Source organism: Mustelus asterias, chromosome 12, assembly GCF_964213995.1.
Source record: "Mustelus asterias chromosome 12, sMusAst1.hap1.1, whole genome shotgun sequence".
Lineage (NCBI taxonomy): Eukaryota > Metazoa > Chordata > Chondrichthyes > Carcharhiniformes > Triakidae > Mustelus > Mustelus asterias.
The window spans coordinates 59,955,246-59,969,290 of record NC_135812.1 but is presented as its reverse complement, the minus strand read 5'-3'; the positions used below and the strand labels follow the sequence as shown (position 1 = coordinate 59,969,290).

General features: G+C 44.9%; 1 protein-coding gene across 2 annotated transcripts in view; it reads left to right on the top strand.

Annotated features, from left to right (window-relative positions):
- LOC144501938 (transient receptor potential cation channel subfamily V member 6-like) overlaps positions 1-13,667 on the top strand; it is a 52,201-nt gene extending 38,534 nt beyond the window's left edge. For both annotated transcript variants that reach the window (XM_078225971.1, XM_078225970.1), the window contains exons 12-15: positions 2,036-2,102; positions 6,190-6,458; positions 9,733-9,839; positions 11,742-13,667. In XM_078225971.1, coding sequence (XP_078082097.1) covers positions 2,036-2,102; positions 6,190-6,458; positions 9,733-9,839; positions 11,742-11,982 — 684 coding nt within the window. In that variant the 3' untranslated portion in view covers positions 11,983-13,667. The remainder of the gene's footprint in view (positions 1-2,035; positions 2,103-6,189; positions 6,459-9,732; positions 9,840-11,741) is intronic.
- Positions 13,668-14,045: the final 378 nt, after the last annotated feature.

Genomic DNA, 14,045 nt, shown 5'->3' with positions numbered 1-14,045 from the left:
AATGCTCAAGCAGGACAGCTTACTCCTGTAAGGCCACCTATCAAATTCATCAACCAGCAAAACTGGAGCTGTATCATGCTGCTGACAAGGGTTCAACTGACACCATTAAAAGTATTTATGGGTAAAATTCCTGGGCCATTCCCCCCTTACACCCTGTTCCTAGTGGAATGCTTTTGGCTGGCACGTGAGAACAGGGCAAAACTCTGTTGGATCCCTCCTGCCACCCACTTTCGATTGAGATCGATTGTTGTCTATCATATTTTGAAGCTTGGTATCTAACTCACATGTTAGAATAGATCTCCTTCAGAGCAGAACATTCTGCAATACAGTATATGAATGATTTGAGATTTGATTCGTGGTTCAGGAGTAACGGATGATAATGGACTGATGGTTTCCAGAGCTCTCTAGTGCTGGGATTTTCCTCCTGTCGAATTGGTGGAGATTCATTCTGTGGCTGGTCAACAACTTCATTGCTGTTGCATGGTGTGATGGAAAACCAGAAGGATTATAGAATCATAGAATTCCTACAGTGCAGAAGGAGGCCATTTGGCCCATCAAGTTTGCACCGACCACAATCCCACCCAGGCCCTATCCCCATAACCCACACATTTACCCTAGACACTATGGGGCACTTTAGCATGGTCAATCCACCTAACCCGCACATTTTTGAACTAAAGTTAAAGCTTATTTATTAGTCACAAGTAAGGCTTACATTAATACTGAAATGAAGTTACTGTGAAATTCCCCTGTGGGTGAAAACTGTGGGAGAAAACCGGAGCACCCGGAGGAAACCCATGCAGTCATGGGGAGAATGTGCAAATTCCACACAGACAGCGACCCAAGCCGGGTCTCTGGCACTGTGAGGCAGCAGTGCTAACCACTGTGCTGCCCCTATACAACATTGGAGATTATGAGGTTATGCACTTCAGTAAAACCAGCAGTTGCTCTGTTCCTGCATCAGCTTGTTAACTTGCTAGCATTTCACTCCGAAACACCCAATCCTTTCCGCTGCAATTGTTTTTCAGTATCCTGTCGCGGTTACCAGTATAACAGTCCAGTTAGAGGGAGGACGGGTCTGGAGCTGTCACAGCCAATAAATCTGATGTTCGTTTTTCTACTGCTGATTGGTTGGGAACTTAGAGGTGGAAAAGTTTTAAGCTGAGCTGCAGTTATCAATGGACGAAATGATTCACATTTGTGCTGTATCATTCACATTTGTGCTGTACCGCCTTGGAGAACGCTTACCTGAAGATCCAAGGCTGAATGCCCGTGACCGTGACTGTGGATCTTCAGGTAAGCGTTCTCCAAGGCGGCCTTCACGACACACGACAGCGCACAGTCACTGAGCAGAAACTGATAGCCAAGTTCCGCACACATGAGGACGGTCTAAACCGGGATGTTGGATTTATGTCACATTATCAGTAACCCCCACAGCTTGCCTCCTGGACTTGCAGAATTTCACAAGCTGTACTGTCTGGAGACAATACACATCTCTTTAACCTGTGTTGAATGCTCCCTCCCCCCACATTGTCTGTACATTTAAGACCTGGCTGGCTGTAGAGATTTGCATTCTAATCAGTATTCTGTAATTTGATTTCTGTGTCTGTGCCCTGTTTGAGAACAGAGACCACTCCATCTGACGAAGGAGCATTGCTCCGAAAGCTTATGGTATTTGCTACCAAATAAACCTGTTGGACTTTAACCTGGTGTTGTGAGACTTCTTACTATGATTTTTATATCCAGTTATAAAAACCTTTCTTTACTAAGATTAAAACACACTCTCGGACCACAAGTGGCTGCAGGTCAGTAATAGTGGTTGCAGCATTCACGGAACATCCTTTGGTTTGTTGCTCAAATGAAGGCAATTCCACAAATCTTTTATATTATTTAAGGTCAGGAAATCCATGGGCAACTGTGTCCTGAAATTCTAATACATGTGGTTGCTAGGCAACGTTAGCAGTGCAGACACACGGACAATATGCAACCTCCTCGCTGGAGAATGTTAATGGAAAGCTTTTTTTACTTTGTTTCTCAGATTATTTTGGAGAAATTCTTGACCTTTGTGATATTAATGGTGATGGTGCTAATCGGATTTACAACAGGTAATTTTAAATAAATATCACTTTGTTAACGTTTTATTGATGCATTATACATTAACTTCAATAAACATTACATTATTACAATTAACAATAACATTAATACATCAAATCAATTCAAAATCAAACTTTGTGTCTTTCTTACCCCAAATTTTAATTGTGATTTTGTTAAGACAGTAAATGTCACCTTCCCCACTTTTCTGTTTAGGTTTGTAACTGAAGAATTTACTGTATTAGATAATTACAGAATGTTGCAACAGGAGAATGGGGATGAGAAAAATATCAGCCATGACTGAATGGCAGAGCAGACTCGATGGGCCGAGTGGCCTAATTCTGCTCCTATGTCTTATGGTCTAACTTGGAAATTGGCCATGTCAAATCTGCTTTTATCATCCTCCAAAACAGCAGCCCCCCCTCCCCCCACCGCGGTTCTTGATATTAACACTCAAGAACGGATGAGTTGGGCTCAGATTGGAAGTTTGAAATCAAACCCGCCCAATTCTGGGTCTAACCCAAGTCAGCCAGCCAATTCCCAGGGGGTCAGGTTGGCAATTTATAAATATAGATGAGGCTGGCAGACTCTGATTTAATCAGATTTACAGGTTAACTGTGACGTGCCGGGTTTCCCAGGCCTCGGGAAACCTAGCAGCAACAGGAGAGCACCTGAGGCAAAGAGAAGTGCCTTTACAGCACTCCTTGTGGGTCAGACATAGTAGAAGTGCTTGCATCCAGCTGGCCCCTCAAGTTTTGCTTCCTGTATCAGAGTCCTTCCCTTCCATACAAAGACCCCTTGGATCCGAGATCAGACTTTCCTGCACCTCCGGGGTTTGAGGTCAAACACCTCCTTCCTCCAGAAAACAAAAACTTTCCCAAACTTGGGATTGAACCTACCTGGGTGTGGGGCCTTTTCCAGGGGTCTGCCTGCCTGACTGAAAGTCAAGCAAGCTAACATCCAGACAGGGGAACTGTCCCAGAACATGCACATGCAGAGGGATTTCTCCCTCACTTGCTGCTTAAACCCCCTTCCTACATGCAACACCAACCCCCTCTCCCACTGTTAATATCCAGGCCACTGACTCCTTCTTACTCATTATGTTGAAAGGAATTTTAATGTTCCTCTCTTTCAAACAACTCCATTGTAATAGAGTTTCGGGATTCTGCCTCAAGAATGGCTTGTGGGGAAGAGCTGCCCATTTGAACATTGCCCCGTGAAGATATTTTGTCCAACCACTTTATTTTCTTTCCCATTATTTTTATTTTATGTGCCCAATTTATATTCTTTTCAACCAGTGAAAAGTATCTAACTTTACTTACCTTGCTGTTCTCCTTGGCAATATTGAAGATCCTTATTTCAGTTTTTTAATCCTTCTCAGCCCTGGTGAAAAGTGCAGTAACTTCTTAAGCTTCCCACCATTACTGATAACCCCCTCAACCGTGAGTAGGTCCCAGTCAATCCCAGTCCAAAGATGTATAGGTTACGTGGGGTGACCATGGTAAATGCGTGGGGTTACAGGGATAGGGTAGAGGGGAGGGCCTGGGTGAGATGCACTTTTGGAGAGTCGGTGCAGACTTGATGGACTGAATGGCCTCTTTCTGAACTGTAGGGGTTCTATGGTATGGTTCAATCTCTGCTGCACTTTTATCATTGCTTTCATACCCGAGCTCTACAGGGATGCCCTTAACTGAAGCAGTAATCCAGAGACCCAAGGTAATGCTCTGGGTGACCAGGGCTCGAATCCTGCTATGGTAGATGGTGAAATTTGAATTCAGTAAACATCTGGAATGAAAAGTCTAATGATGATCATGAAACCATTGTTGATTGTTATAAAAACCCATCTGGTTCACTAATGTCCTTTAGGGGAGGAAATCTGCCATCTTTACCCAGTCTGGCTCCATGTGACTCCAGAGCCACAGCAATGTGATTGACTCTTAACTGCCCTCTCAAGGGGAATTAGGGATAGGCATAAAATGCTGGTATAGGCCAATGACACCCACATTCTGTAAATGAGTAACAAAAAGACCCGCTAACCATGGCATAACAACGGCACTATACAAGTTCAACATTCTTTCGTATTTCTCTAAATATAAATAAAAAGTCAATGATTACATTTGCCTTGCTTGTTTGCGAAATCTCCTTTTTTGGCAGAGTGGTATTAGAACATAGAACATAGAACATTACAGCGCAGTACAGGCCCTTCGGCCTTCGATGTTGCGCCGACCAGTGAAACCAATCTAAAGCCCATCTAATCTACACTATTCCGATATCATCCATATGTTTATCCAATAACCATTTGAATGCTCTTAATGTTGACGAGTCCACTACTGCTGCAGGCAGGGCATTCCACGCCCTTACTACTCTCTGAGTAAAGAACCAACCTCTCACATCTGTCCTATATCTATCACCCCTCAATTTAAAGCTATGTCCCCTCGTGTTAGCCATCACCATCCGAGGAAAAAGGCTCTCACTATCCCCCCTATCTAATCCTCTGATCATCTTGTATGCCTCTATTAAGTCACCTCTTAACCTTCTTCTCTCTAACGAAAACAACCTCAGCCTTTCCTCATACGATCTTCCCACCATACCAGGCAACATTCTGGTAAATCTCCTCTGCACCCTTTCCAATGTTTCCACATCTTTCCTATCATGCGGCGACCAGAACTGTACGCAATACTCCAAGTACGGCCGCACCAGAGTTTTGTACAGTTGCAGCATGACCTCCTGGCTCCGAAACTGAATCCCTCTACCAATAAAAGCTAACACACCATACGCCTTCTTAACAACCCTATCAACCTGGGTGCCAACTTTCAGGGATCTATGCACATGGACACCCAGATCCCTCTGTTCATCCACACTACCAAGTATCTTACCATTAGCCCAGTACTCTGTATTCCTGTTACTCCTTCCAAAGTGAATCACCTCACACTTTTCCGCATTAAACTCCATTTGCCACCTCTCAGCCCAGCTCTGCAGCTTATCTATGTCCCTCTGTAACCTGCCACTTCCCTCCGCACTGTCTACAACTCCACCGACTTTAGTGTCATCTGCAAATTTACTAAGCCATCCTTCTACGCCCTCATCCAGGTCATTAATAAAAATGACAAACAGCAGTGGCCCCAAAACAGATCATTGCGGTACACCACTAGTAACTGAACTCCAGGATGAATATTTCCCATCACCCACCACCCTCTGTTTTCTTACAGCTGGCCAATTCCTGATCCAAACCACTAAATCACCCTCAATCCCACGTGTCCGTATTTTCTGCAAAAGCTTACCATGGGGAACCTTATCAAACGCTTTGCTGAAATCCATATACACAACATCAACTGCTTTACCCTCATCCACCTCTTTGGTCACCTTCTCAAAGAACTCAATAAGGTTTGTGAGGCACGACCTACCCTTCACAAAACCGTGCTGACTATCCCTAATCAAATTATTCCTTTCTAGGTGATTATAAATCCCATCTCTTATAATCCTTTCCAAAACTTTGCCCACAACAGAAGTAAGGCTCACCGGTCTATAATTACCAGGGTTGTCCCTACTCCTCTTCTTGAACAAGGGAACAACATTTGCTATCCTCCAGTCTTCTGGCACTGCTCCTGTAGACAATGACGACACAAAGATCAAAGCCAAAGGCTCTGCAATCTCCTCTCTAGCCTCCCAGAGAATCCTAGGATAAATCCCATCTGGTATTGTCACTGGACTAGTAATCCAGAGACCCAGGGCAAGATGTGGGGACCAAGGTTCGAATCCCACCATGGCAGATGGTGAATTCAATAATAGAAATCTGGAATTAATAATCTACTGATGACCATGAAACCATTGTCGATTGTCATTGAAAAACCCATCTGGTTCACTAATGTCCTTTAGGAAAGGAAATCTGCCATCCTTACCTGGTGTGGACGACACGTGACTCCAGAGCCACAGCAATGTGGTTGACTCTTAAAATGTTCTCTGAGATGGGGGGCAGTGAGGGGCGGCAATAAATGCTGGCCCAGCCAGTGATGCCCACATCCCATAAAATTAAGCTTAAGAATAAAGGTAATACAGTGAGGTTCCAGGTTTGATGCTGACAGTGATTTCTTTTCATTCCAGCCATACACATGTCATTCCAGGAGCTCGACCCTGCCCAGTGGGTTCGCTTTAATGATTATAAGAATCTGCTCTTTCTGATGTTCATGCTCTTCTTTGGACTTCTCGACATCCCACTGAACTATGAAAAGCACACGCCTTTCATGGTGAAGATCTTATATGTGTCCTACATTATGATGACCTTCCAGGTGATGGCTATTGTCTTCATCTTCTTGATTGCTCAGACACTGCGGAGGGTGATGAAGAATTTGGATGTACTCTGGCAAGCGCAGGTATAGAGTTCACACTCATTCACTTGTTTGTCAATGCCTGAAATGAGATTTTCTTCATTTGTTGTCCTTTTACATCATTGGGTGAAATTCCATGCTCCCAACAGGTGCAAGGACAAGAAAGAATTACCTGCATTTATATAGCACCTTTCACAATCTCAGGTTGTTTCCAAAGCTCTTTACAGCCCATTAAGTGCTTTGAGGTATAGTCACTGGTGCATTGTTGGAAGTGGTAGGCAATTGGCACACAGCTACACCAATAGTGATAAAGCAATTTGTTTCTGAATTGGTATTGATTATGGGATAAATATTGGCCAGGACACCCTCTCTTCCTCAAAATTATAGTGCCAAAATAGTGGAAATCGTGCTTTTACATCCACCTGAGAGGGTAGACAGGGCCATGGTTTAGGACAGAATTTTCCATTTTTAACACAGATTGTCACCGGCCCCAACGGTGGCTTTCTCCATCCTATCATGAGGAACAGCGAGGAAAACAAATCCAAGGGCGGGTCCCACAGCTCCATTGAGCCCAGCCTGCCAGCTACTTAGTTGTTTTAAAGGTTGGGCCGCCATTTTTAAAGGCAGCAGTGAGGAAGCTGTGGGTGCGGGGAGGGGGGAAGAATTGGTGAAGGGGTTCCCTTCATCTACTAACAGCAGAGAAGAAAGAAAAAAGAATGAATAAGCATTTCTCCAGCAACTTTCATGACTTCTGTGTGTCCCAGACTGCTTCACAGCATTTCAGGATGAGGTCACTGCTATAATATGGAAAATGTGTTGGCCAGCCAGTTTCGCGCACAGAAAGCTCCCATAGACAACAATGTTGGACCTTTGGGCAGCACGGTAGCACAGTGGTTAGCACTGCTGCCTCACAGCGCCAGGGACCCGGGTTCGATTCCCAGCCTGGGTCACTGTCTGTGCAGCGTCTGCACATTCTCTCTGTGTCTGCATGGGTTTCCTCCGGGTGCTCCAGTTTCCTCCCACACTCCAAAAGACGTGCTCAGAAATTTAACTTCAGTTCTATCAGTTTTAATTTCAAGCTAACAGTTTCTCATGCAAAAACTTATCAAATGTTTCTGGGAGCCCAGGTATACTCTAACAGTCTCCTCACCACTACAACTGTTTCCTCAAAGAAGTTCCATTAGGGTTCATTAGACATGAGCTGCTCTTTGCAAATCGAGCCTGTCTCCAATCAGCACCGATTTCTCGGTGCACTCAGTCATCCTGTTCTTAACTATAGATTCCAACAATTTCCCCACAATAGATGTTAAACTGACAAAACTATAATTTCCTGGTTTCCCTCTCTCTCTCTCTCACCTTGTTTGAATAATGAAACTACATTTGTAATTTTCCAATCTAAAGAGGATATCCCTGGAACAAGAGGTGTGAAAGACTGATGCTGAAGTATCTTTAATTTCCTCACCTGAACCCAGGGTGTGAACCTATCAGGATCTGGGTTTTGTTGATATTTTGGGGCATTTTTTCCCCAAGCTGTTTTTATGTTTAGGCTAACTTCAGTGAGTTCCAGTCCTTGATTACTTATTCATTTCCCTGGAATGTCAAGTATGTTATCCTCTTCCTCTGTTGCAAGGGTGAACACAAAGTAATTATTTAACAAATTTGCCATTTCCTTGCAATGTTTCATTTGTAATATTGTGCTCATCTGTTTTTAAAAACCCACACTCCCCTTTTTCTTAATGTTTTGTGTCAATCCTGTTATCCCACGCAGGTTTCTTGTTGGGTGGCACGGTCGCACATTGGTTAACACTGTTGCCTCACAGAACCAGGGACCCGGGTTCGATTCCCAGCTTGGGTCACTGTCTGTGCAAAGTCTGCATGTTCTCCCTGTGTCTGTGTGGGTTTCCTCTGGGTGCTCCAGTTTCCTCCTACAGTTCAAAAGACGTGCTGGTTAGGTGCATTGGCCATGCTAAATTCTCCCTCAGTGTACCCGAACAGGCGCCGGAGTGTGGCGACCAGGGATTTTCACAATAACTTAATTGCGGTGTTAATGTAAACCTGCTTGTGACACGATTAAACAAACTTCAAAACTTTTTGACCTTCTTTGCTTCATAGCTGACACAATCGGTGCATTGTGGGAGTCGGTTAAGCAAAGAGTGGGGGGTAAATGGGTGTTTTTCTGGTTGGCGATCAGTGACTAGTGGTGTGCCTCAGGGATCAGTGTTGGGACCGCAATTGTTTACGATTTACATAGATGATTTGGAGTTGGGGACCAAGTGTAGTGTTTCAAAATTTGCAGATGACACTAACATGAATGGCAGAGCAAAGTGTGCAGAGGACACTGAAAGTCTGCAAAGAGGTATAGATAGTCTAAGTGAGTGGGCAAGGACCTGGCAGATGGAGTACAATGTTGGTAAATGTGAGGTCATCCATTTTGGAAGGAATAAAAGCAAAATGGACTATTATTTGAATGGTAAAAAATTGCAGCATGCTGCTGTGCAGAGGGACCTGGGTGTCCTTTGGCCTGAATCACAAAAAGTTGGTTTGCAGGTGCAGCAGGTAATTAAGAAGGCAAATGGAATTTTGTCCTTCATTGCTAGAGGGATGGAGTTTAAAAACAGCGTGGTTATGTTGCAGCTGTATAAGGTGCTGGTGAGGCCACACCTGGAGTACTGTGTACAGTTTTGGTTTCCTTATTGAGAAAGGATATACTGGCACTGGAGGGGGTGCAGAGGAGATTCACTTGGTTGATTCCAGAGTTGAGAGGGTTGGCTTATGAGGAGGGACTGAGTAGACTGGGACTATACTCATTTGAATTCAGAAGAATGAGGGGAGATCTTATAGAAACATATGGAGGGAATAGATAAGATAGAAGCAAGGAGGTTGTTTCCACTGGCAGGGGGCATGGCCTCAAAATAAGGGGGAGCAGATTTAGGACTGAGTTGAGGAGAAACTTCTACACCCAAAAGGTTGTGAAGCTGTGGAATTCCCTGCCCAGTGAAGCAGTTAAGGCTAGGATAGAAACAGTTTTGATCAGTAGTGGAATTAAGGGTTATGGTGAGCGGGTGAGTAAGTGGAGCTGAGTCCATGAAAAGATCAGCCATGATCTTATTGAATGGCGGAGCAGGCTCGAGGGGCCAGATGGCCTACTCCTGCTCCTCGTTCTTATGTTGTCATGACACAATTGATGCATTGTGGGAGACACAATCGGTGCATTGTGGGATACAATGGGCATTTGTACCCATCTTTCATGACATCAGGATGTCCCAAACTGCTCTGTTCAGCCAATCACGTAATAAAGTTCATTTCTTCCCGACAACAGATTACGGCATCGATGATTCACCTGGAACGGTGGCTTCCCAGATATTTCTGGTCCCGTGCTGGTATCTGTGGGACGAGGCTGGGACTTGACAACAACTGGTACATCTGGTGAGAGCTCGGAAGCTATTTCAAAAGCATTACAAGAACACAACACAGGAACACAAGAAATAGAAACAGGAGGAGGCCACCAGACCCTTCAAGCCTGCCCCGTCATTCAATATGATCATGGCTGATCTATGCTGCCCTCAGCTCCTTTTCTGTGCCGTTTCCCCATAGCCCTCTATTCCTCAATCTATCAAATATTTATCCACCTCCACTTTAAATATTCCCAATGATCCAGCCTCCATCACCCTTTGGGGCAGAGAATTCCAGAGATTCACCACTCTCTGCGAGAAGAAATTTCTCCACACCTCAGTTTTAAATGACCAGCCTTTTATGTTAGAGCAGCGAAATAAATTATCTGAGGTTTCCTTCTGGATTCACATTAGAGAAGTAGGAATTTGGACATGAATTATGTGTGATATTCAAATCATAAAGATTAGAAACAGATGTACTATTGGTGGACAAGGTTGCGTTGGGTTGGGAAACTGCCAGTTTATGCAACATCTGCACCAGCATTTGGAGGGAAAAGCAATGAGGGAAATGTATGAACCATAGACCTTGTCTAAGTGCTTAAATCCTCTCTTGCCTGTTCCAGGCACAGGGTACTCACTGAATCCTGCTGCCAGCTAGCAACTTACTGACTGGCCGTAAACTCTTGGTGAGGATTGAACTGTTGAAATATGAAAATCTATTTGCCTACAGGCTGCTTAAAGCTCCAATGAGGAGGGCAGGGAGAACATTAAGAGCTGGGGGTGCTGTGCCCACCACCTCAGTTATAGCCCAACAACCAAAACACGCGTTAGCCTTTTTCATATGCAAGTAAGGAACTCAGCATCTTTCTGAGGCCCTCACTGTAACATTGGTTTATTCTGCGACTGACAACATTAACTGCATTCAGGAACAGCCAGGCCTACCTGCAGCCCATCAGTGAATGGGTGGGTGGTGGAGTGGTGAGTGGCAGGGGAGCGGTGCAGTGTCCTTAGAGAAACCAACTGCAGGAATTCCCTTCCAGAGCCCACAGTAAAAGAAAGCAGGTTGTTTCCAACACCCTGCCACACCTAGAATCCCTACAGTGCAGAAGGAGGCCATTTAGCCCTTCGAGTCTGCAATGACCACAATCCCACCCAGGTCATATACCGTCAACCCCACCCATTTACCCTGCTAGTCCCCCTGACACTAAGGGGCAATTTAGCATGGCCAATCAATCTAACCCGCACATCTTTGGACTGTGGGGGGAAACCAGAGCACCCGGAGGAAACCCACGCAGACACGGGGAGAACATGCAAACTCCACACAGACAGTCACCCAAGCCAGGAATTGAACCCAGGTCCCTGGTGCTGTGAGGCAGCAGTGCTAACCACTGAACACTGAACCACCATGCCGCCCCTCATTCTTAACACATCTCTTCCCTTCCCCCTCTGCACTGCACCAATGATGCTATTTTCCTCTTCTTACCATACACCCCAAACCTGCTTGCCATCTCTCCTGTTTCTGATTAGCTACCCTCCCATCACCTCTATCTCATCATCACCCCTCCCCCACTCACCCCAGCTCATCTCCCTTAAATCACTCACCCTTTCTGACAATCCACTTACCTAAGGGCCCCTGCTGGTGTTATGTTGACCTGATCCTCAATTATGCTACACCGGTAACTCTGTGTAGCTTGCAGATGGAAATGAGGCTCAATATTGGGGTGTGTTGGATCTCACCGGTCCAGCACCCGCATTGTACCCTATTCTGCAAGGCCCCAGAGTTAGTCCCCAAGCACAACTTGCCGACCCCTCTTTCAGGCCTCCTCCCCAACTTTCCCATAAAGACTCATCATCCACTTGCTACCTGTCCTCCGTAGAAGATGCTTGAGGTGCTAAAGCAAATTAATTGTTTGTCCTCTCTATTTTGGCCTCACAGGGTGGAGGATGCAATCGAGGGCAATATGAAGAGCTGCAGCAGACCCAAGCATGCAGAGGTGGAAGAGCATCAGGAATCTGGGAGCAAGACTGAGAAAGGGCAAAATGGCCACTCACCCCCCACTGGCAATGAAGCTGAGCTAAACTCCAGCATAGAACTGCACATTCTCCGGCGTAGGTCCCGGACTCACTTCACTGATGAAGCTTCCAATGGGGTTAAAGAGGCCGAGTGTTACCTATAAACTCTAAGAGACACTCTGTGTTAGCTACCATTGGAGCCTCTATGCTGTGGAGCATCTGTCCATTCTCCTATCACTGTGTAGGGAACTTTACCACTGGAGGGGCAAAGGGGCCTATCATACACAAACCTGAAGGTTTGGAGTGGCAAGGACCACTGGCACCTTGATACTTTGCTCAGACAGAACATGGTCTGGTGAACAGTTGATGGTGAGGACTTTTCTGAAGTTCCTCTTCCAGCCAGTGCTGCTGAGCTTCGCTATATTTACTACGTATCCTTCCCCTTCTCTGAAATCTGAGAGAATCTTACCTTTGATTGAGGGATTCAAATGTTTTATAATAGATACCTAGGAGCAAATCATAGGTTGGGTTCTAATTGAGCGGTTCAGATGATGACAGATAGCAAATAACCGCTAATCTAATCTTGGCCTTCAGATGGTTTATAGATAGGATAATGTATATCTGGGAGATTGAGCACAGAGAGAATACAGATCAATGGTATTTCTGTGTGTACAAGATTTCCACCTGATGAACAGCATGAAGATTGAAACCTCTACTTACTGATCTGACATTTAAATACACATATATATTATACACATTTAAATCTAAATAAATCTCTATTCAGATTTGTGCTTTTGTTTATGGTGAGCATCTTAGCAATTCCAAAAGGAAGCGTTCCAGTTCTCTGTATCCACAGGAGTGCTGGTCCTCCAAGGCTCAAACCTGGAAGGGCAGTGCAGGGGAGATTTAACTGCTGGAGTTTAGGTTTAATTAGAGAGCGGGGAATATGTGAAACCACAAAGGTATTCAAATTCATTCAAGAGTCTGGACCGAGGGACAAATTGTTCCCATTGCTGGAAGGACCAAGAACCAGAGGGCACTGATTAAAGGTAATTGGCAAAAAAATGGCAACACAGGGAAAATCTTTTTATACAGAGTGAGTGTTCAGGATCTGAAATGCACTGCCAGGGAGTGTGGTGGAGGCAGATTCCATCATGATCCAAATGGGATTGGATCATTATCTGAAAGGGAAACATTTGCAGGGGTACGGAGAGAGCTGGTACAGACGTGATCGGCCAAACGGCCTCTTTCTGCACTGTAACCATTCTAAGATTCTGTGAAGCAGGGTGTGGGGGCTGATAAAGTGGGAACGTTTTAAGGAAGAGAACTGAGGGGGCTGGATGATTGAGGGAGGCTTGAACCGCATGGAGCTACTGACTTGGTTTTGCTTCTTGCGTTCCCTGCTCTTTCCCATGCCTCTTACATACTCTCCCTTTTCAAAAAAATGTCTAATTCCCTTTTAAATAATGCTATCACCTGCCTCAGTTAATATGGGTGGTGAGACATTGTGCAATGAGTGTCGCATCTCACTTGTTAGACCGTGGAATGAACTCCTTCCTCAGACATTTCCAGGAATCTCTGCTTCTTGCATTTTTCTCACTGTAATTCCAGCTCCACCCCCCCCCCCTCCCCCCGCATTCCCACAAAACCCAGATTGCACATTTACCCAAACAGGTTCACACCTTTATTCCTACAGATACTCACTTGATTTGCTCCCTGTGTTGGAAGATCTCAGCAAAATTTAGCACATTTCCCATTGGTTTTCAACTTAATAAATCTCTATTCAAGTTCAGGAGTTTGATGTGGATGGAACTTTGAGCATGAAATGTGGTTCGACCATTTGTACTGCAGCGTGTTGCTGCTTTGTTGCATACCTAGTGAAATAAAACTCTGATGTTTGAATCAAAGGTTGCTTGCCATCTGTGTTCCCCCATGCTGCTGGAGAGATTTCCATTGCTCGAGGTTAGATTTATATCTTACTTCTTGAACCGTGGAGCATGTCAAAACATTTACATTCGACAGACCTACCAAAACATCTCCTTCCCCAAGGCCAGCTGAACAGGGCATCTCAGCTCCAACCCTCCCAGTTCTCAGAGCCTGTCAAAAAAGAAGGAATTACATCCATACGAGGCAGCACTTTTGAAATGTAGTCACTGTTGTAGAGTAGAGATGATGGCAGCCACTATTTTTTTTCATTCATGGGACATGGGCGTCGCTGGCTGGCCAG